The following is a 21,139-nucleotide window of genomic DNA, read 5'->3' as shown; positions in this document are numbered from 1 at the left end:
GTAATGCATTGAAGATGTTATAATTCATTCTGCATACTGCCGGGGTTTCTGAAAATACCCGCATACTGAGAACTTTTTACAACTCCTCGGTGCGAAGTAGACTCGAGAGTGGCTCAAAGATTTGGAAGCCAATACTCTCTTATGATAGAGAAAATCCAAAAGAAGTTTCTGAGATATCTCTACATGCGAGAGTGCGGGTATTATCCTCGGCTCTACCCGACCGAGTTTCGCCAGGGTATGCTCGGCTACAACAGTTTAGAGACTAGAAGGAATGTGTATTTGACTACATATTTTTATCGATTGTTGGGCGGTATGGTCGATAATTCTGAGATTATGAAGAGCATTGGTTTGTATGTTCCTAATAATTACCTAAGACAGCGTCAGCATAGATTATTTCATATTCCAAAATACAGGACCAACCTGCCGTTAGAAGGGCTATCGCTATGCTGAACAACATCGCTCTAGATGTTGATCTGTTCCATGTATCCGAAGGGGTTTTCCGGAGCAGGATTCTCCTACTACTTTGACAAGAGTCTCTTTTTTCTTGTTATAATATGTACGCCTTGAATTTCAGTTTGTTATGTATGTGTTATTTTAAAATAAATTGAATTGAAGCTAGGGCAGACACGGCCAGGACAAGAGTAGAAGAGTTTTTGTATCTGGGAAGCATGTTTTCAAGAGATGGAAGAGTAGAGAAAGATGTTGAAAGGAGCGACGCACTAAGCACAGTAATTGCTAATAAAAATATGTCAATCAAAGTTTAACTGGGAGTGCGCAACGGAGTTTCAGTCCCAACACTTGTGTATGGAAGTGAAACATGGAACTGGCAGAGGAAGGATGAAAGAAAAATCAATGATTAACAGGGTTACGAATGATGAAATCAGGCGAGTGTAAATCTGAGTCAGGTATAATTGATAAGATTAAGAAAGGGTTTTTAAGATGGTTTGGCAAGTACATATGGCGAAAATGAACAGTAAAGTGAGACGAGGACGACCGAGGAAGATGTGGCATGATCAGATAAACCAAAATCTCAAGTCTGGTCATGTCAAAAGCAGGCAGAACCGAACGGCATGTATGACAAGATGTATGAAAAGGAATAACGAAAACTCCTCTCAAATATTGAAACTATTCGCCTCTACTGAGTAATCATTAACTATAAAGGTATTTTTAGTACACTTTCAGGACGCCGGCTTAATAGAAAGCCGACGTCCTTAGATGCGATCGAGTCTTAATTATTGATTATCGTGAATATCCTTATCCACGTGCACCTGTATGATTGATTTACGAAGAACGATTTAGAATTCGTTGTCGCTCGAAGCGTCCTGGTAGTACTCTCCGGAAGACCGCCCCGCGCTGTTGACGGAGAGGATTGTGTTTTGAGTCATCGGCCCGTGGAATGATTGCGAGCGTAGAACCGAACTGCTGGAAAAGAAAAAAGAGATGATTACGCAAAAAGCCAACAATAATAATAATAATATTTGGCTGATTTATACGGCGCCATTTTTGTGGAAAATCACCTCAAGGGCGCTTAACAATTGTATACTTAATTTTTATTTGTTTATTTTATCATACATATATTATTTACATAGAAATATAATTACAAAAATACATCTTAAAATTAAGCAATAACATGAATTGGAAAAAATGCCCACAAAGACTTCAGCGTCTGAGCGTAGGACATTCCTTTTTCAATTATTAAAAAGTTTATGGCATATAAATATGGTATAACATGACTATGAAAAGAAAAGAAAAGAAAAGAAAAATAAAAGAAAAACCTTATTAACATTTGCTGATATTATGAAAACATGATTTATTTGCAATATGCATTTATTTTTAAAATATTTTTTTTATTTTTTTTAAAGAATGTGTATCTACTTACATTCTTACCAAGCTAAACTGACATATTACATTTTCTGATTTCAAATTGAGGGTATGATAAGTTTTGAGTGTGCCCAAATGTTTGCAGACAGGCTGAATTCCCCCCTACGAAGTTATTAAAGGCTAAATTTGTCGCAACAGAGAGAGAAAACATTTTTGAGAAGGGAATATGGAAGTCTAGGCATTTACAGGGCTTGTGACCTGTCATTGGCTGGTTTGTGTAACATTCACCATTCTGCCTATGTTAAATCATCCACATTTCCTCAACTATTCCATCTGTTGACTTTCGTGAAGTAAGAGCTGAAACCTTAATCACGCGGGTGAGATTCATCCGGAAAAACCATTTCGCCTACTTGGCAATGCCTGAAAACAATTTTTAAATTTGTATACTCTTTCTTCAACCGGTTTAGTTTGATCAACAATGTTTTGAGTATGTCCAAATGTTTGTAAACATGCTAGATTTCCTCCCTAGGAAGTTATTATCACCCGCGTGATAAAGGTTTCAGCTCTTTTACTTCAGTCTTATAATCTTTGCTATAAAATTGCACACTCAAGTTGAATCTCACATTTTCAGTAATGTCTTACTAATGAACTGAACGTTTGATAAAAAATAGACAGAATTTGTGTATATTAAAAAATGTGTGCTGAAAAACATGAAGAGACGATTCACAATTTTGTTAATATTTATGAGACCATTTTTAGTATACAAGAGCATCAAAAACAATATATTTCATAAACACAAAAAGAATAATGTTAGACATGAAAAAGAAATGATAATTTACCTAGTCCTGCCATAAATACTGTTACAAATTGTTTTTATTATAATAAAAAAGCAATTGATTTTACAAAAGTTTTTTTTTTAAGCAAATTCCACTATTGTAAAAAAAAATTATTCATAATGTCCTCCTCTTGCCTTCACACAGGCCTTTAAACGTGACGGCCAATCGTCAATAACAGCACGCACGATATCCGTGGGAAAATTTGCCACTTTTTTTTTCAAAGACCGTTTCAAGCTCTCCAAATTTGGATGTCGTCTGCTACAGACCATGGTCTCCGACACTGACCACAATTTGTAGTCCAGCGGATTTAAATCTAGGCTTCCAGAAGGCCAATCTTCAGCTCTAATAAACTCCGGTATATGATTTTCCAGCCATTGCTGGGTAGATTTTGTCTTTGAGCTGGAGCAGATCTTGCTGGAAGATCCAATGTCTCGAATTGAACATTGTGGAATTGAGAGGCTTAACAACCTTCTCCAGAATGTGGTCTTGGTACGATTTCGCACTGTCTTCACACCCTGCGCACAAAAATGAAGCTCAGAAACTCCTGCGTAGGAGACACCCCACCAAATCATCACCGCTGCTGGATGATGACCTCTTTGAACTTTAGGAATGACTCGAGCGGCTTCTCGAGAGCCATGATCTACACTCGATCATTTTGCTTGTTGAAGTTTTCTTCGATGTTAAATATTTTTCCATCAGAAAATAGAATTATGCGGTACAAATTATTCGCGTATCGTGAAATAAGTTTTTTGCTCCGGTCTTCCTAATGTCCCTTAAAGGTGGAGTAAGCAAATGACCATTGCTTCTTCGGTAAGCCCCATCTTTAGGTCAGATTTGATGATTTATTTTTTTATTTTATTTTATTGGAAAGCCAACGGACATTTATAGATTTATAAGATACAATTATGCTATAAATATATATCATAAAGTCCAATTAGAGGCTTCTACATAATATTGTTATTGTAAATGTTGTCACATCAAAATTATACATAACATAAAATAAGTAATCATACAAAACTTATAATATTACTAGAAATGTAAATGTAATACATATTAATAAAATAAATAAAACACCTTTGTTTTTAACCACTAATTTTTATTTTTCACTGACCGGTTTCAAAGCAAACAAGCTTCTTTGTCAAGGTTTACGTAACTAATGAATTGATTCCTTTTTATTTTATTTCTATCATGTTCACTAAATACTACACGTGGACCCAATAAATCAAGTGGTTTTTTCATCATTATTTTCGAAGTGAGACAGGAGAGGACTAAAAGCATTGAAACTGGTCGGTGAAATATAAAAATTAGTGGTTAAAAAATAAGTTGTTTTATTTATTTTATTATTATGAATAACCACAAAGTTAGTTCTTCAAATATAAACTTTGTAATACATATTATTCTAAATATATCTACTTTTGAATATTGGTCACACGGTTGCACATTATAATATATAATGCAACTACAGTTGACCGTACAGTGTACATTTATAATGTGCCTACATACAGAACTGCACATAACCTGCATAATATAGGCTGCGGATTCAAAGCGCAACATCATAACTTAAATTATTTTTGGAAATTTCGCTTTTAAAGGAAGTTAAAGATATGTTATTAATGTCAATACAATTAAATTTCTGATTACACGAGACGATGCGAGACATACTTCAAGTCGATATATTCATCTCCCTGGACAAGATTTTTGTTTACAGAGCGGATTTCTATGAATTCTGTTTCTGACAGCCTTGATAGCTCCCGGAGTCCGCACAGTTCGAGGACGTCCAGATCTCGGTCGGTCTTCAGCACTTTGAATATTCTTGAACCGATTAATAGTTCGATACACAAACTGGCGACTTATACCTAAAAGTTTTAGGGTGTTAAAAATGCCTCCCGGCTTCTTCCCAACTTTGCGTAACGCGATTCGGTTTTCTTTAACACCCCCCTCCATGTTTACTCGTTGGCGTTCAACGACTGACTAATTATAGCAATAGCATAAGGGTCGGTACTTTACCTGAAAAAAGGTTACGGGTCTTAACCTGCTATTGTTTACATTTTATGAATTTTTAAACTCGTGTAACAGTATTTATGACAGGACTAGGTACATGTAATAATATGAAGCTTTTACGAGATGAGAAAAAATAATGAAAACAAAAAACAGTTGAAAGTATGAATAAAACCTTATTGCAATGTTTTGTACTAATATCTAAATGCGGTGAGGGTGTGAGAGGCCAGTTGTCGGGCGGTCGCCAGTTGTGGGGGTCTCCGATTCTGGTGAAGATCACTCATTAGCGATCGGCTAGTTGTCGACTCTACTACTGGCTCAGTAGGTAGGTCTACCGGTGTGTTTACGCTATGCGAAGTTTGGTGTAGGCAGTCGATCGAAATCCTACATCAAATATCTCACGCGTGGCCCCATTTTGCTCTTCAAAATGGTTGCTTTAAACTTAATAAAATAAAAGTCTGTATTTATATTTATGTTTTGTACACAATTTATTAAGGCTGTAGTCGGGTAAAACGCACGAAAAATGAGGAAATAATACGATTTAGCCATTTTACAACTTATGTTTTTCAAAAATTGCGCAATAATAAAAAAACATAAACTTGATAGAAACAATAATTTTTAAAGGTAATTCTATTCAAAAAAGTATTTAAAAAGTTTTATATAACTAAAATATAATTACTTTTCGACCGGCAGATTACGCCTTTTCAATTTTTTAAACTTTGGGGCCTCGATTCTCATATACAGACCGAGTATTGAACTAAAATTTTTTCAAATGATTTAAAGATACATAATAGATTGAAAATGAAGATAGCGGAGGTAAATTCAATTTTTTTTTTTGAAACGAAATACAAGCATTTTAAATCACATAATCTTTTTTGACATTTTTCTTTATTTCTATGCAAAATTATGCCTCCAGTAATACTTAAAGAAAAAAATAGTTATTGAAATATTTTAGTTGAAACCTTTTTTAACAGAAATGTATTCTCCTTTTTTTTAAAGAAGATAATTCCAGTTGTAATATTCAATTTCTAACAATATCTTATTTAGGTTTTTATTACCTTCATATTGGTACCGGTAAGGGCCCTTTGGTGTGTAGGTAAACAACCCACACTTGTATACTTCTTCTGAAAATGGCCTTTGTTTTGGATATGTATTACGTTCATCCAGGACATTGAACACTCTTGGGGCCACAAAAGAGAAATTTCTCCGAGTATGGTGATGAAATAATATCTCAATGCGGTTGAGGCGTAAAACAAATAATCTCAAAGTAGTGAGGGAACAAACGGAAGAATCTTAAATAGGTGAAAGTATGAAATATAGAATCTTAAAAATGGTACGAAAAATCTCAAAGTAGGAGCATAAAATGAAAAAAAACTCTAAATGGTGAGGACATAAAATGTAGAATCTCAAAGTGGTGAGAGCACAAAATGTAAAATCTCAATGCGGTGAAGTGATAGAACTCAGGTTATCAAAATATGCGTATTGCAGCGAGCAGTCACAAAGAAAGCGAAAGGCAATAATGGTGGGGTGGTGTCGCCTGTTAGTTACCTACAAAGGGAACTTACTGGTCGCATTCCGCTCTGTGTTAATATTCGGGAGAATGGTGAATCGTCTCGTGTTAGTGTGGTCACAGTCTTAATTTGAAAAGAAAAACATAAATACAATTAAGTAGATTTACATATTTTTACAAGTATCTTAGTATTATTTTGGACTGTCACGAAAGGCAGGGGTATTCAGGCTTGCGTTACATAATACATATATTGGTTGCGAATTATGTGGGTATGCATTGGTCAAGTATTGTCACAACTTCAAAATCCTTTGTACCCACAACATCTGTTCACTTCCCCCCTCAGTATCCTTTGATCATCCGCCACAGAAAGACCTCGTGTAGTGAATCGCGCTTTATTTTGTTGAACGTGTGTCAATTGTCACAATTGGGGCTTTACTGTTTATATATCACAGCTTACATTTTGCGCCCTTCCAAAGGCTGAAAATTTATTTGCTATAATTTTTTTCTGAATATGTACTTGTTTTCTTGATTGATTGATTTGGTGTCTATTTTGTAGAACTCCATATTTAAACTTATAATTAGAAATCAAACACTGATTTGAGTCTACTGAACACTTTATTTTATTTTTACAAATATAAACATATAAAAATGAAAAAAATTCGTGATAATTGTTTCGCCTTATTAGGGCATTTTCAAACGAATGTGAAGATTATTTGGATTGAATGTCCTTATATAGTTATATAATTCAAGGTACTTAAGTAGAAGATAAAAATAATCTTATGAACTATAGCATTACATTAATCATAATTGAGGGAAAAACCGATGGTTAAGGGTGAGGCTAATAATCAGTGTTTAATAGGTAATGGGGAATTTAGGTATTTATATTTTAATTTCTTAATGTACATGCTATAGTTCATAAGATTATTTTTATTTTCTACTTAAGTACCTTGAATTATATAACTATATAAGGACATTCAATCCAAATAATCTTCACATTCGTTTGAAAATGCCCTAATAAAGCGAAACAATTGACACGAAGTTTTTATTTTTATATGTTTATATTTGTAAAAATAAAATAAAGTGTTCAGTAGACTCAAATCAGTGTTTGATTTTTAATTATAAGTTTACTTGTTTTCTATAACCTGTAAAACGGAATTTACTTTCTGAATACATCTTGTATACGCCAGTCTTTAGGAGGATCTTTAAAATTAAATCGATATACAAGTATTGTAAATTGCCTTTAAAGTTGGAATTGATTATGGATATTTCTTTACATGTTAACATTTAGAATACAATATACGGGATCAAGCACTGTTTGGATACATACCTGGGACTTTTGTTCGAAGGCTTGGCTTTAGCCTGAGCCGCAGCTTTCCGAGGATCGTACGAAGCTCTTCTCTTCCACTTTTCTAATTCTTTTATCTTCAGTTCTGGAATAAATAAATAAATAAAAAAACTTCAATAGGGTATTTTCACAAATTAAAAAAAAAATATACATATATAATAACGAGGGTGCTGACCTTTCTCGTGTGCGGCCGTGTTGCGGCGCGCACGCTGGCGCGTGTCGGCGGGCGGCAGCACCGCCACGTACGTCTTGCTCGGGTCGCGCCGCAGGAAGCTGCGGCTGGGCGAGGACTGCGGCTCCGCGCGGTAGCGGCTGATGTCCAGGTAGCGCGGCTGCACGGGCCGGCGCGCCTCCTTGGGCGCCGACGGGGACGACGAGAAATCCCCGCTGTGCCTGGCAGAACAACACAATGCCGGTTATTCGAGACGAAAAAATTGTCCGCAAGACAAAACAGTCGGTTAGAAATAGAACCGGAACCCTGGACGAGTATTTTCGGTTTGATGGCTGTTCCCCCCTCCCTTTGTTGGCGGTGGTTGTGGCAGTTTCACTCTCCACTAGGCCGACAGACTGACCTGGAGAGGGAAGATATTTAACCTATGTGTTCAAACGTCTAAGTATTTACGCCCAGCTAAACACGATTAAAATGGTATATTATGCACTTGTACAAACATCGCTTTCCTATGGAATAATTGGATGGGGGGAGCTTACAACAACCATATTATACCATTAGAAACTGTTCAAAAATTTATCTTTAAAATAATGCTTCACAAAAATCGCACTTTTCCCTCTTTCCAATTGTTCCATTCTTGCTTCTGCTAAACTTTTAGATATACCACAAATATATTGTCTTCAAACTTAAAACCCACTTGTTCTCTAAATCATTTGAATAAATCCGTAGCACGTGACAACAAAATAAATTATTTTAATTAAATTACAAATTTAAAAGCTTCAATTAAATTAACTTAACAATAGAATCACAATGTAAAGCGCCCTTGAGGTATTTTATTACGAAAATGGCGCTATATAAGTTATCCATAATTAATTAATTAATTAATTAAATTAATTAATTAATTAAATTAATTAATCAATTAAATTAATTAATTAATTAATTAGTTTAAAATATATATTTAAGAACCAAAATTTATTTACAGGTAATTCAAATAGATCAAGTCAAAGAAGGAATCGTGTGTTAGAAATACTACATTGTAAAACGAGGCGAGCACAGAGACATGCATATTTTATAAGCCCAAAAATTTTTAATTCATTTTTAACTGATAATATTTCATTGATCCCAAACTTTAAAAAATTTTCCTTCTTTTAAAAAACACGCACTATCCTGGATTCAAACTAAAGATATGAACTCTTTTTTCTATGATATATTTTATTGCCCTTTAATAAAAAAGCATATTTTTATGTTTTTTATTTCCTTTAATTAAATACCTTATAATCTTTTACAGAATATTTTATTTTCTCTTTTTTATGTTACACAAAAATATTATAACTGTCTATTTATTATATATATACAGTTCATAATGGAGTTCTGGTACCAACCCTAATGTATGGAAGCGAAGCATGGAGTTGGAAAAAAAGGGACGAAAGTAGACTGAATGCTGTTGAAATGCGATCCCTCAGGCGAATGTGCGGAAAAACAATGTATGATAGGTGCCCTAATGTCGAAATTAGAGCAGAATGCAAGGCTGAGTTAAGCATTATCGACAAAATTAAGAAAGGTCTTTTGCGATGGTTCGGTCATGTGGAGCGAATGAATGATGAAAGAACGGCTAAAAAGATTTATGATGCGAATGTGTCTGGTTGTAGAAGTCGAGGAAGGCCGAGAAAGACATGGCATGATCAAGTACAACAAATTCTTGAAAGTGGTCATGTGAAAAGTCGGAATAATCGACGTGCGTGCATGAGAAGATGTATGAATGTGAAGGAAGCAAAGGAAGTGTGCCAGGACAGAGTGGTGTGGTGTTCTATCCTCTCTGCCTACCCCTCCGGAGAAATGGCGTGATGGTTAGTTAGTTAGTTAGTTAGTTATTTATTATAGGAGCAAAAATTCATTAACATTTCTTGTATACCCACGAACAGGCCATGCCTTTGTGGTATTTTTTTGTTTACTATTTTTCTATTAATATGTATTTCATTGATATGTAATTATCCTTTATTTTTTAATACTTAGTTTTACCTCTTATGTATATTGTAAAAAAAAAAAATACGTCCAACTTATCTCCTACCTGTGCTGCGGGGGCACGGAGCCGCTCTTGCTCCTCATGTTGACGGCGCCCGGCCACTCCTCGTCGCTCCCCCCGCTGGTGGTGGTCGTGGCCGTGTCGCTCTCGGCTAGGCCGACCGACCTGGAGCGGGAGTAGTTGTCTGCCATTTTCGGGTCGGGCGGTTTGTCTGCGCGCTTTTCAGAGGGATTGACCTGAAAATAACATGTCTTTAGTTTGGAGGCGTTTTGAATGAAAATCTCAAAGTTTTGTTACACAAGTTAATTGAAAATGGTTGAACATCGGACATTGTGTCATGACGATGTTTAAGTACATCTGATCATAGTGTTGTGGGGGATCAGAACGCGACCCAGTGATTGCTATCGACTGGCAACAATGTAAATTTACTGCAAATCGATCTTCCCGACCACACGGCCCTATTCCAGTGTTTATCTTGTAAATTCCTTCTGATAACATAGTGTTCTTGTGTATTAATTTAGAATAAATATTTTAAAACAAAATCTCGGGATTGTTAAGAGTTCATCTTAACAATCCCGAGCTAGTTTTGAATGGTAAGTGCACGCACAGAAACCTATAGATAGTGACATGACAATGTTTAAGTACATCTGATCATAGCGTCATGACGATATTTAAGTACATCTAAACATTGGGTCATGATGATGTTTAAGAAGGCAGGCAAAAAGCAGTACACGAGAATTAGGCGCATCAGCAAAGGCTGCCTGCCTATAACGAATAATAATAAGTAAATCTGATCATTATACCATGTCAATATTTAAGTACAGTTGATCATGTTTAAGTTTATTTATTTATTTAATGCACAAAATGCAAAATTTTATTACAACACAATTATAATTTTTTATGTCCCAACTTGTTAGAAAATTCCGTGTTAAGTCGGGACTCTTCTATATATAAATCAAAACATTTATAAACATCTTAAACAATATACAAAATAATCAAAACAATATACAAAATAATAATAAAAAAATATAAATGATAAAATTTTATACATGTGCAGAAATGGAATGCAGAAAAGTTATTTAGTAATACATGGTAATATGTTATTAATAATGTGTAGTAATTTTATAATTCAATTTGGTAACTAACTATAGTAAAAATAAATACAAAATAATACAATAAAGTAATAAGTACATCTCATCATTGTGTCATGACGATGTTTAAGTACATCTCATCATTGTGTCATGACGATGTTTAAGTACATGTGAGGGAGCAAACTTTCAAAAGCAAGCAAAAGGGAGAAATCTAAAATTAGTTATTGATGCCAAAATAAACTATACATAAAAACCTACCTACCTAAATAATAGCGTAATTCAAAACCGCCTCTAAATCGAAAAAAAACAGATTTCAATTATATTACTTGACACTGCAAACTTAGCATTCTCCATTGAGTTGGTGAAGCATAATTACAAATCTCATACTCGGTCGGTAAATCCATTAATTGAAGATATTCAGAGTAAAATTAAGCATCTTAAAATACGAGGGATGATCATTCAAATATGCTGGATAAGAGGACATGCTGTTATCGTAGGAAATGAGAGATCGGATGAACGAGCAAGAGCCGCAACTTGCAAAAGAATGGCACCTTCCTTCTCAGAATTTCCCCTTAGCTTTGCTAAACGCTGTATAAAACAAAATATGCAGCAGCGCTGGGAGGATCATTACCGCGCTTCTTCTACAGGTAAAATCACTAAACCCGGCGCTGGCTGATGCAGCAAACTTCCATCATCATCACCAAAGTACTTTCGAAACGACCCAAATCTTTTTCAGTTTACAGCGCCATAATCTTGAAGCTTCTGCAGGAAAGATGGAATATCCTTAACAGATATCCACACTGTCGTTGGAAGTAGTTATCACGCGCCATTGTTCTTGGACTTTGCAACAATGGTGATTGGACTCATAAAGGTAATAAACCAAAATCAGTGATCGAACATCCCATTTCCAAGACAAACAAAAACTATTTTTTCCGAGTACCTTAGCCTTGTACGTGACACGTAAGGCTACTAAATACAGGGGTCCAAATATAAAAAAAAAATTACAAATCTCACAATACTTTTTTCAAAGTTTTTCACAAATATCTCAGTAACACCTTCAATGGAGATTTCTAAGTGTGCTTCTCATACCCTCGTATAAACTCTAAATTATGACGATGTTTACAAACCTTAAATTTAGCCACATAGTCACTAGATATGGTGACACTATTGTTCTGCGCTTGCCTCCGGGATCTGTTGGCGGGGTCCTGTATGCATGTCACATTACATGACACATCTTCATCGCAAGGCATGGTCACCCTGGAAGAATAATATGGGTAAGTACTTAGTTTTTACTAAAAATAATAGGTAAAGATGCTAATATACCTACTTCAATAAGAAAATTTAATATCGTGTTGCTACCATGCAAGAGGTCTCGGGTTCGATTCGCGACATGGTTGATATGAAACATTTATTTAAAAGGGTGTTTTATCACCAGAATATTTCATAGTCCCTGGACTGGTACCTGAAACGTAAGACTGATCATCTTACCTTTATGTAACAAAAAAATTATCAAGATACGCTGCGATTGGTGTACCAATGCGATGTCCTATGCACCATTGGGTGCGGAGAGGGAATGATGATGATGTCCTGAAGATGCCAACTCAGGTGAAAGCGCTTGTTCGTCAAGAAAACAAATTCATAAAACCTTAGCAAGGAATTTAATCAAATCACTTGCATTCTAAGTTGAATTAATGTAAATATGACTTTCATTCTAAGTTGAATGAATGTAAAATGACTTTCATTCTAAGGTGAATTAATGTAAAAACGACTTGCATTCTAAGTTGAATTAATGTAAAGACGATTTGTATTCTACGTCAACTCAATGTAAGAGGACTTGCATTCTATGTTGAATTAATGTAAATATGACTTGCATTCTAATTTAACTCAATGTAAGATGACTTGCATTCTAAGTTGAAGTAATGTTAAGACGACTGGCATTCTTAGTGTAACTATTGTAAAGATGACTTACATTTTATGTTGAATTAATGTAAAGATTACTTGCATTCTATGTTGAATATGTAAAGATTACTTGCATTCTAAGCTGAATTAATGTAAATATGAATTGCCATTATAAGTTGACTCAATGTAAGATGACTTGCATTCTAAGTTGAATTAATGTTAACACGACTTGCATTCTTAGTTTAATTATTGTAAAGATGACTAACATTTTATGTTGAATTAATGTAAAGATTACTTGCATTCTATGTTGAATACGTAAAGATTACTTGCATTCTAAGTTGAATTAATGTAAATATGAATTGCCATTATAAGTTGACTCAATGTAAGATGACTTGCATTCTAAGTTGAATTAATGTTAACACGACTTGCATTCTTAGTTTAATTATTGTAAAGATGACTTACATTCTATGCTGAATTAATGTAAAGATGACTTGCATTCTAATTTGAATTAATGTAAAGATGACTTACATCCTGAGAGATGCATGATTAGGGGATCCGATAGTGCAAACCAGTCTATCTTCCTGGGAGTCTTCAGCATCAGAGCTTCCTATCTCCGCAGGGTATGAATGGCTTGAACAGAAAATCACATTTCTCATTATTAGTTTCTATTCTAGCTAAGTCAGTCAACATACGGATAGTGAATGTAGGGACTGAATAAATACCGATTTTAAAAGCTGGTCTACACCACAATATTGCATAATTCCTGGCACTGGCGCCAGAGTGATCCCCCTTATTTCAATGTATTAAAAATGATCAAGACAGGCGGCAATCGGAGTAATAATGCGGTGTCTTAGGCAACGCTGGGGTGCATGCAATTAATTAATACAACTAAACAAATTTTATATAAAGCTGCACCCTAAATTTAAATCAATCTTTATCTTTCTTTTGAATGCCTGATTAATGATGTACGAGTGATACGGGATGGGATTGCCCCGAACTGTTATCTCTCATCAACTTCAGGGTGCCTGGAAGAATGACTAGACAGGTGCCCCGTTCTGTAGCAACAATTCACGGACAGTGTATACTTGTAATGCCGTATTAAACAGACTTCATGAACTCGGCAATAGTTACTCCCACGTATCGGATATATTTAGTGTAGGATATTGTTCCTGTAGAACAAACCTATTTCAAAGATGGTGAATGGTAATTATATTTATTTGTTTATACATTTCATAATATACACAATTTTTTTTCACTTTGCCCAGCTGTAAGAAACAGTACTGACAATTTTCTTGTTATATTACTTTAAAATTATGACAGGAATGGTTGACTGTACAGAGCTGCTTGGTTTAATAACAATACATGTGCCAGCCAGGATTTGTAGACGGTACCACCTATTTCATGTTTCATCCGTAGCACGTGACAACAAAATAAATTATTTTAATCAAATTACAAATTTAAAGCTTCAATTAAATTAACTTAACAGTAGAATCACCATGTAAAGCGCCCTTGAGGTATTTTATTACGAAAATGGCGCTATATAAGTTATCCACAATAAATAAATAAATAAATAAATAAGTAAAACATCGTATGTTAAAAATGCTTTTTTTCGTAGGACTTTTTCAATGTACAATACAAAATTAAAAAATATAGATTACACAAACATCACTCTGTCAGATTTAAAATTAACACTAAAAATGTATTATGTAACTTAGTAGACATTATAATAATAAATATGTACATCTCCCCTCCCCTCCTTATCCTCTCTTCAAGCATTCTTGTCCTAATCCCGCCCAATTTACAGTAACTTAATGTTCTTAAAATAAATATTTAAAAAATCTTTGATTATTGAGTACATGAATATAACATTTTTATATGTATAAATTGTATGTATTTATTTGATACGTAATATATTTTCTTTACTAACTTTGTATACTATGTGGAAATCTGTTATTAGTTCTGAGTTTATACACTATATCTGTTTGTTTACTAAAGATATCTATGTAGAACTGTTGATTTCCCAAATAAAATTAAAATAAATAAAAATAAAATATTTTATTTTTAAATTGTTAAAACTTTTTACTGAACATGTTATATATTTTTTTATTCATAAATCTTGTATAATTTTTAGGTTAAATTTTTTCGTAAATTTTGGATAAAAGGAAATTTATGTTTTTTAAAAAAATATATACATATTTTAAGCCAAATATGTTAGTATTATAATTTTTTGTAGAAGGCAGACTTGCCGTTTATGTTAAAAAAATAAATAAATACGCAAATCATTCATAAAAAGGACTAAGGCAATCTATACCTGGGTGATACGACTTCGTCCATTTGTTCCTTCACCTTCTCCACCGAGGCCCTACTCGCCGCGTTCCCGGTCGCCTTCCGCCCCTCCTGGGCGGCTTTGAGGGGGTCGTACGAAGCTCGTTTCTTCCAGTTGATGAATTCTGCCTCCTTTGCATTGACCGCTGGCTTCTTACCACCATCTAAAAGAAGAAAAATACATAAAGTATTTATCATCTAAATGAATGTTCAAACAAAGACAGAACAATGAATTTATTAAAATAATAAATGCAAAAACAAACAGTATGGAGAAGGTCCAACACAAGTTTTTAAGATTTATGAATTTCAAATTAAACATTCCAATTTTTTTATTTATTTATACTTTTACATTGTTTGTATTCTTTTTTTTATACAGAATAATGTTTCCTCGCTGGGGTGTCCCGTGCCGAGGGAAACATTTTACAAAATGTGAAACATGCCTAAGATTAGCTATTTGACAAAGTTAACGTAATAATAACAATAAAAAACTTAATTATTCCAATTAACCTAATTATAATAAACAATAAAAAACTAAAAAATTCATAAACAATGCACATATTTTACCTATTTGGCTTGATCCACATCGATCCGTGCGCAACCCACCTCCACTATCCATTTCTTAATAGCAATTTTATATTGTGAGAACTTCCTAATTGTCCTTATGGATAATAGAAGTAGATTGTACACTTTAACCGAGTAGTAGGCTAATCCTCTTTGACCGAAGGTTGTATTTATTTTTTTATTTTTTTGCAGCATCAGGGTGGAGTATCTAGTAACTCTTGTATTTGTAACGGAAGGAAGAGAATAATCGGACAAAGGGATTTTGAGTATTATTCAATTAAAATCTATAACCTACTTCCACTATCTATTAAAGCAATTAGTAATGAGAAAATGTTTAAAAAGGCTATAAAAAAATGGATAGTGGAGCTAGGTAGAAGTAAAATGGATTGTCTCATTCGCCCATACCAATACTGATTCAACTGCTCCACAAGTGTATAGCTTATGTTCGGTTTTTGTTATTTTCATTATGTGTTTTGTAATATAAGTAATATAGATGTACATAAATACCTAGTTTTTAAAACTGTCTGAATATTTGTTAATTATGTTTGTTTTTTAAGTTAGTCTTCTTTGTTTATTCTCAATTGTAATTTTAAAAAACTAAATTGTTAAGTGTCCTCGGCACGGAAAACCCCAGTGAGGTCACATTATTTTTATTATTAATTATAGTTTGTAAGTGAAAAATAAGAATAAATAAATAAATGTTTACGTGCGTATAGTAACAAAGTTTTTACATAAAGTTGTTTTATAGATTTGACATAAGAATTTCAAATATACCGAGGGAGCTAGTTCTGATTGGGACTCTTAAGATAATTTTTATTTAAGCTTTTTGTGCAATTATTATTTGCTTGATCAGTGTGTCATTTGCACATCCCCATCCAATTATCCCATATTCCAAATTAATATGTATTAGTGATAGGAGGGAAATTTCAGATTTAATGCTGCTTTTCAAGTCATTAAATAATGTTCTTGACAGTCCCGAACTTTTAAATTGTGTGAATTTTTATGTGAGACAGCGTGGGACGAGACAAAATACTTCTTTTGCTGTTGATTTGCATAGTTCAAACTATGCTACATACTCACCTATTCCACGGCTCCACTTGTTAGCAAACAAAGATGGAGACTAAGATTTATTTAATTTATCTTTATACCAATTAAAATCATTACTTTTTAATCACTTCTTTTCTAAATTATAAAAATGTACAAAGTGTTATACTTGTGTTACTGTTTATGCTATGATACATCGCCCCTGTTACTTCAATACTTTTTACATTTAAACACTTTATTTATTGTTAGTTTGCTGCATACGCATGTTATAATTTCACATTTAATTTTTCTTTATTATTTCCTTATTTTATGCTGATTTTATTTAATGTATCTATATTTTTTATACTGTGTTCGGGTGTTTTGTTTCATTATAATTGTTTTTCAATGTTATTTTATACTTTGTCAAAGGCGTAAGCCGTCGAAATAAATAAATAAATGGTATTTGGAATAACATGTAACATGTTTCATCGATTTCGCGACATCTTTAGACAAGTCGTTTGTCAACCAACCTGCAAGTTCAAGATGACCTTAATTGCATTTTTTCGTGGACCAGAGAATGACTCTTAATGTTGAACCCTGAGACATGCACCGTCCTACTCATTGGCCCTAGAAATCCGGATCCCAGAGGAAGCCCAGTGGTTTCATTATATTTTTTTATTCGTTAAATGACTATCAAACCAAGCCAAAATATTTTCATGTATCGTATTATGAGGGCGATGATTTTTAAAGTTTTATAATTTTGAAAATACTCTGCGTGTGATGTCACAAGTTCTCTTCAGCGAGTTCCGCTGATTGGTGAATTGGCTTCCCGTAAACCGGAAGTGGTGGCCAGCGATAGACAGTAAATCATGTATAATCAGTTTTTTACAATAAGGCCTCGAACTTCGGAAAAATAACGGCGAAATTCTTCACCAACTCAATAGAGAATTTTGCGGTGTCAAGGAGTATAATTAAAATCTGTTTTTGCAAGATTTAGAGACGGTTTTGAATTACCCTATTGCTTAGATTTTTACCTATAGTTTATTTTGGCATCTCTTAAACGAATGTGTGGGAAATGAATGTATGACAGAGTTACGAATGATGAAATCAGGCGAGAGTGTAAACATGAGTCAAGTATAATTGATAAGATTAAGAAAGGGTCTCCGAGATGGTTCGGTCACGTAGAACCAATGGACGACGAATGAATGGTAAAGCAAGTATATATGGCGAAAATGAACGGTAACGTGAGACGAGGATGACCGAGGAAGACGTGGCATGATCGGATAAATCAAAATCTAAAGTCTGGTCGTGTCAAAAGCAGACAGAACCGAAGGGCATGTATGACAAGATGTATGTATGAATGTGGAAGAAGCTAGGAATGTATGCCAGGATAGACGTTTGTAGCAGTCCATTCTCTCTGCCGACCCCTATGAGTAAATGGCATGATGGTAGTAGCAGTAGTTATTTTGGCATCAATAACTAATTTTCCGTTTTTGATGGAGATTTCTAAGTTTGCTTTTGATACCCTCATTTGTTTAATTCTTTGCCAACAAACGACGTTTAGGACACCGAAACTTAACTTCGGGATGCTGGATTGACACGGCGGGAAGTGAGAGCGCTGGCTAGCGATAGTCTCCCGGAGGCATCTGGTGATGTTCACACGCTCCACTCCGCAAATGTGGAAAAAGAAAAAAGTCAACGAATAATATTTTCTTTCTTACTTTTCTCGGCGGCTTTGGGCTGGAAGTCCTTGGCGGTGGAGGCGGACCGCGCGAGCCGGCCGGCGCCCGCCTGCCTGCCGCCCCGGCCGCTCGCGTCCTGCGCGCGCGCCCGGGCCCTGGAGCCGCAGGACTCGCTGAACTTGCGCCGCATCTCCGGCGTGCCGGGGCACCGCGGCGAGTTGGCCGGCGCGTGCTGGGAGCGGGGGTCGGGGGACTCGAGCCGCGCCCTGCGGAGGGCAAACGCCCTGTTGTACCTGCGGAAGAGACGTCAGTTTGAATGAGGAAGATTAGCGGCTTAAAAAAATAAATATATATATCAACAATATTTTGAGTGTGTCTAAATTGTACTGGATTCAACTTCCTGGGGAGCTGTTGACATTAAGATATTACAACTAAATGATTTTAGAGAAGGTTATATAGAGGATTAGGCATCTACAGGGCTTATGAACTGTCATTGGCTGGTTTAAGTGGCCACTTTACACACTGCGTAACATTTACAATTCTGCCCATATTTGAACATCTATATTCCTACAATTCTTTCATCTGTTAATGTTTGTGAAGTTAAAGAGCTGAAACCTTTATTTATGCGGGTGAGATTCATTTAATGATTCAACACCTGACAATTTTATTTTTTTAATTTCTTTACTTCTTCATGGTCTAGGTGGATTTATCAACAATATTTTGAGTTGGTCCAAATTTTTGTAGAAACGGACTGGATTCAACTCCCTGGAGAGCTGTTGACATTAACATATTACAACAGAGATGAAGAATATTTTAGAGAAGGTATTATAGAAGTTTAGGCATCTATAGGGCATCTACCTGAATGAAAGGTTTCAGCTCTTTAACATCACAAACATCGACAGATGAATGAATTGAAGGAATATAGATGTTCAAATATGGGCAGAATGGTGAATGTTACACAGCAGTGTGTAAAGTGGCCACTTAAACCAGCCAATGACAGGTCATAGGCCCTGTAGATGCCTAGACTTCTATATTACCTTCTCTAAAATGTTTTTCATCTCTGTTGCAATATGTAAATATATATATATATATTTGTTAATAGACTATTAAACTAAGCAGATTTTTTTTATTTTCATGTATCGTATTTTTCTAACCGGTTAGTATGTGTCTTGGGCCTTAAGTTTAAATATTGTAAAAAAAAATATATATCCTCAAAAATTAATTCAGCTGTGAAAGGGTTAACCGGGTAAAAAAATCAATACTAAGGCATTGGTTTGTGTCTTGGGCCTCCAGTATCAATAGTGAATAAAAATATATCTACAGAAATTAATTCACCTATAACGGGGTAAAAGAATCAATACTATGACTTGTCTGCAAAGAAGAGAAAAGGTTTTTTTATTTTTTTAAATTATTTAATTAGTTAAGGCAACGCAGCCTAACAAGAATGATTTGTGCCAGTGAACACGTTAAAAATTATTCAATAAAAAAAAAAATTAGAAGAATTCAAGTAATTTTTACACTATTTATATTTTAATTTTACAGATTGTATTATGTATATATCATTTTGAATTTATTTCCATACTTTGTATTACGTTTATTTTGTAATTTTTAAAACTTTTTTTAATTTGTAATGTATCATAATTTTTATTTTGCTTTTGTAAATAATGTTATAATTTAAAATATAAAAACTTCTGTAAATAAATATTGTTATCTGCATGTCCCTAAACTCCTTGGGAATATTATACAAAATTATGTATAGTATGTTTTCAATTTAATAAAAAAAAAAAAAAAAAGAGTTTTGGAAGTAAGAGCTTCACCTGGTGTTGCTGAGAACATCGTTGCTTTCGAATTTGCGCGAAGTCTTGCGATCGTAGTCGGAGAAGAACCCTCCCGTGGACACGTTGTCCGAGTCTTCGGACAGATAGTCGGCTTCCGGCGCGTCGTTCCCGGCCAGGTCGTTGTGGATCAGCGCGAAGTTCTTGTTGCCGGCGTTCCTCTGCCGCGGCTCGCTGTTGTTGTTCCCGTTGACGACGTTGAACGAGCTGCTGCGCCGGATCAGCGCGCCCTGCGCCGCCGCGGCGCTGTCGGCCCGCCGGGTTCGGTTCGAAGCCGCCCGCGGGGCGGAGTTGTCGGGGCATTGATCCAACAACCGGCGGTTGCCCGGGACGGCGCTGCGGGAGCCCGTGTGGTCGATACTCCTGTTCCGCGTGTCCGCCGTGAAGCTGCGCGTCATCACGTTCGCGTTTCTGTAGTCGCTCATGACCGCGTTGATGAGTTCCCTAGGATTTCTGGAGTCGAAGCTGCGGTTCCTGCTGTGAGTAGAATTTGAATTTTTATCGTCCGCTTTCGTGATCGCGCCCTCCAATCTTCCGATGACAACGTCCGGCCCCCTGTCGGGGTACATCCTCGCGTGCCTGTGCGCCGGCGAGCTGCGGTCGCTCCTCGCGAGGCCGGCGTCTGTTTCGAGCGATTTCGAAGCGCCCAGATTTCCCAGCGACACTCTTCCCGGGGCGGTCTGGTTCCCCGTCACGAAGTACCTGCCGGGGTTCCTGAGCGGGGAGTTCTCCTGGGAGTCGGCGTTCCTCCTGTGGAGCCGGTAGTTCAGGGAGTTGGACCTGCTGAGCTGGGACACGGGCAGCTTGGTGAGGTTGCTGCACTTGTCCGCGTGTGCGTGCTGCGGGTAGTCTCTGTTCTCGTTGGCCTCCGCGTGCGGCGGCTTCGCCTTCAGCAGCTTGGCTTGCAGGTTCGAGATGACGCTCTGGGTGCTCGCGAGGTACGATCCGGTGTCGGGAGTCGACGAGAGAATGTCCTGAAAACAAAGAAATAACAGGAAATTACCAACTGATAATCGATCGG

General features: G+C 35.7%; 1 protein-coding gene across 1 annotated transcript in view; it reads right to left on the bottom strand.

Moving 5' to 3' along the window:
- Positions 1 to 290: 290 nt before the first annotated feature.
- The window catches only part of LOC148274777 (uncharacterized), a 78,361-nt gene continuing 57,512 nt past the window's right edge, over positions 291 to 21,139 (bottom strand). Inside the window, exons 3-11 of the mRNA XM_088236612.1 lie at positions 20,101 to 21,092; positions 18,323 to 18,576; positions 15,004 to 15,181; positions 13,221 to 13,322; positions 11,921 to 12,050; positions 9,748 to 9,938; positions 7,686 to 7,903; positions 7,493 to 7,595; positions 291 to 1,422 (exon numbers count right to left, since the gene is read on the bottom strand). Of these exons, the coding sequence (XP_088092738.1) occupies positions 1,296 to 1,422; positions 7,493 to 7,595; positions 7,686 to 7,903; positions 9,748 to 9,938; positions 11,921 to 12,050; positions 13,221 to 13,322; positions 15,004 to 15,181; positions 18,323 to 18,576; positions 20,101 to 21,092 (2,295 nt within the window). The 3' untranslated portion in view covers positions 291 to 1,295. The remainder of the gene's footprint in view (positions 1,423 to 7,492; positions 7,596 to 7,685; positions 7,904 to 9,747; positions 9,939 to 11,920; positions 12,051 to 13,220; positions 13,323 to 15,003; positions 15,182 to 18,322; positions 18,577 to 20,100; positions 21,093 to 21,139) is intronic.

The sequence above is a fragment of the Micrasema longulum genome, unplaced genomic scaffold (genome assembly GCF_059751315.1).
Source record: "Micrasema longulum isolate JH-2025_06_02 unplaced genomic scaffold, ASM5975131v1 h1tg001583l, whole genome shotgun sequence".
NCBI classification, from domain to species: domain Eukaryota; kingdom Metazoa; phylum Arthropoda; class Insecta; order Trichoptera; family Brachycentridae; genus Micrasema; species Micrasema longulum.
Note: the sequence above shows the minus strand (reverse complement) of the source record. Positions and strands in the feature narration are given on the sequence as shown.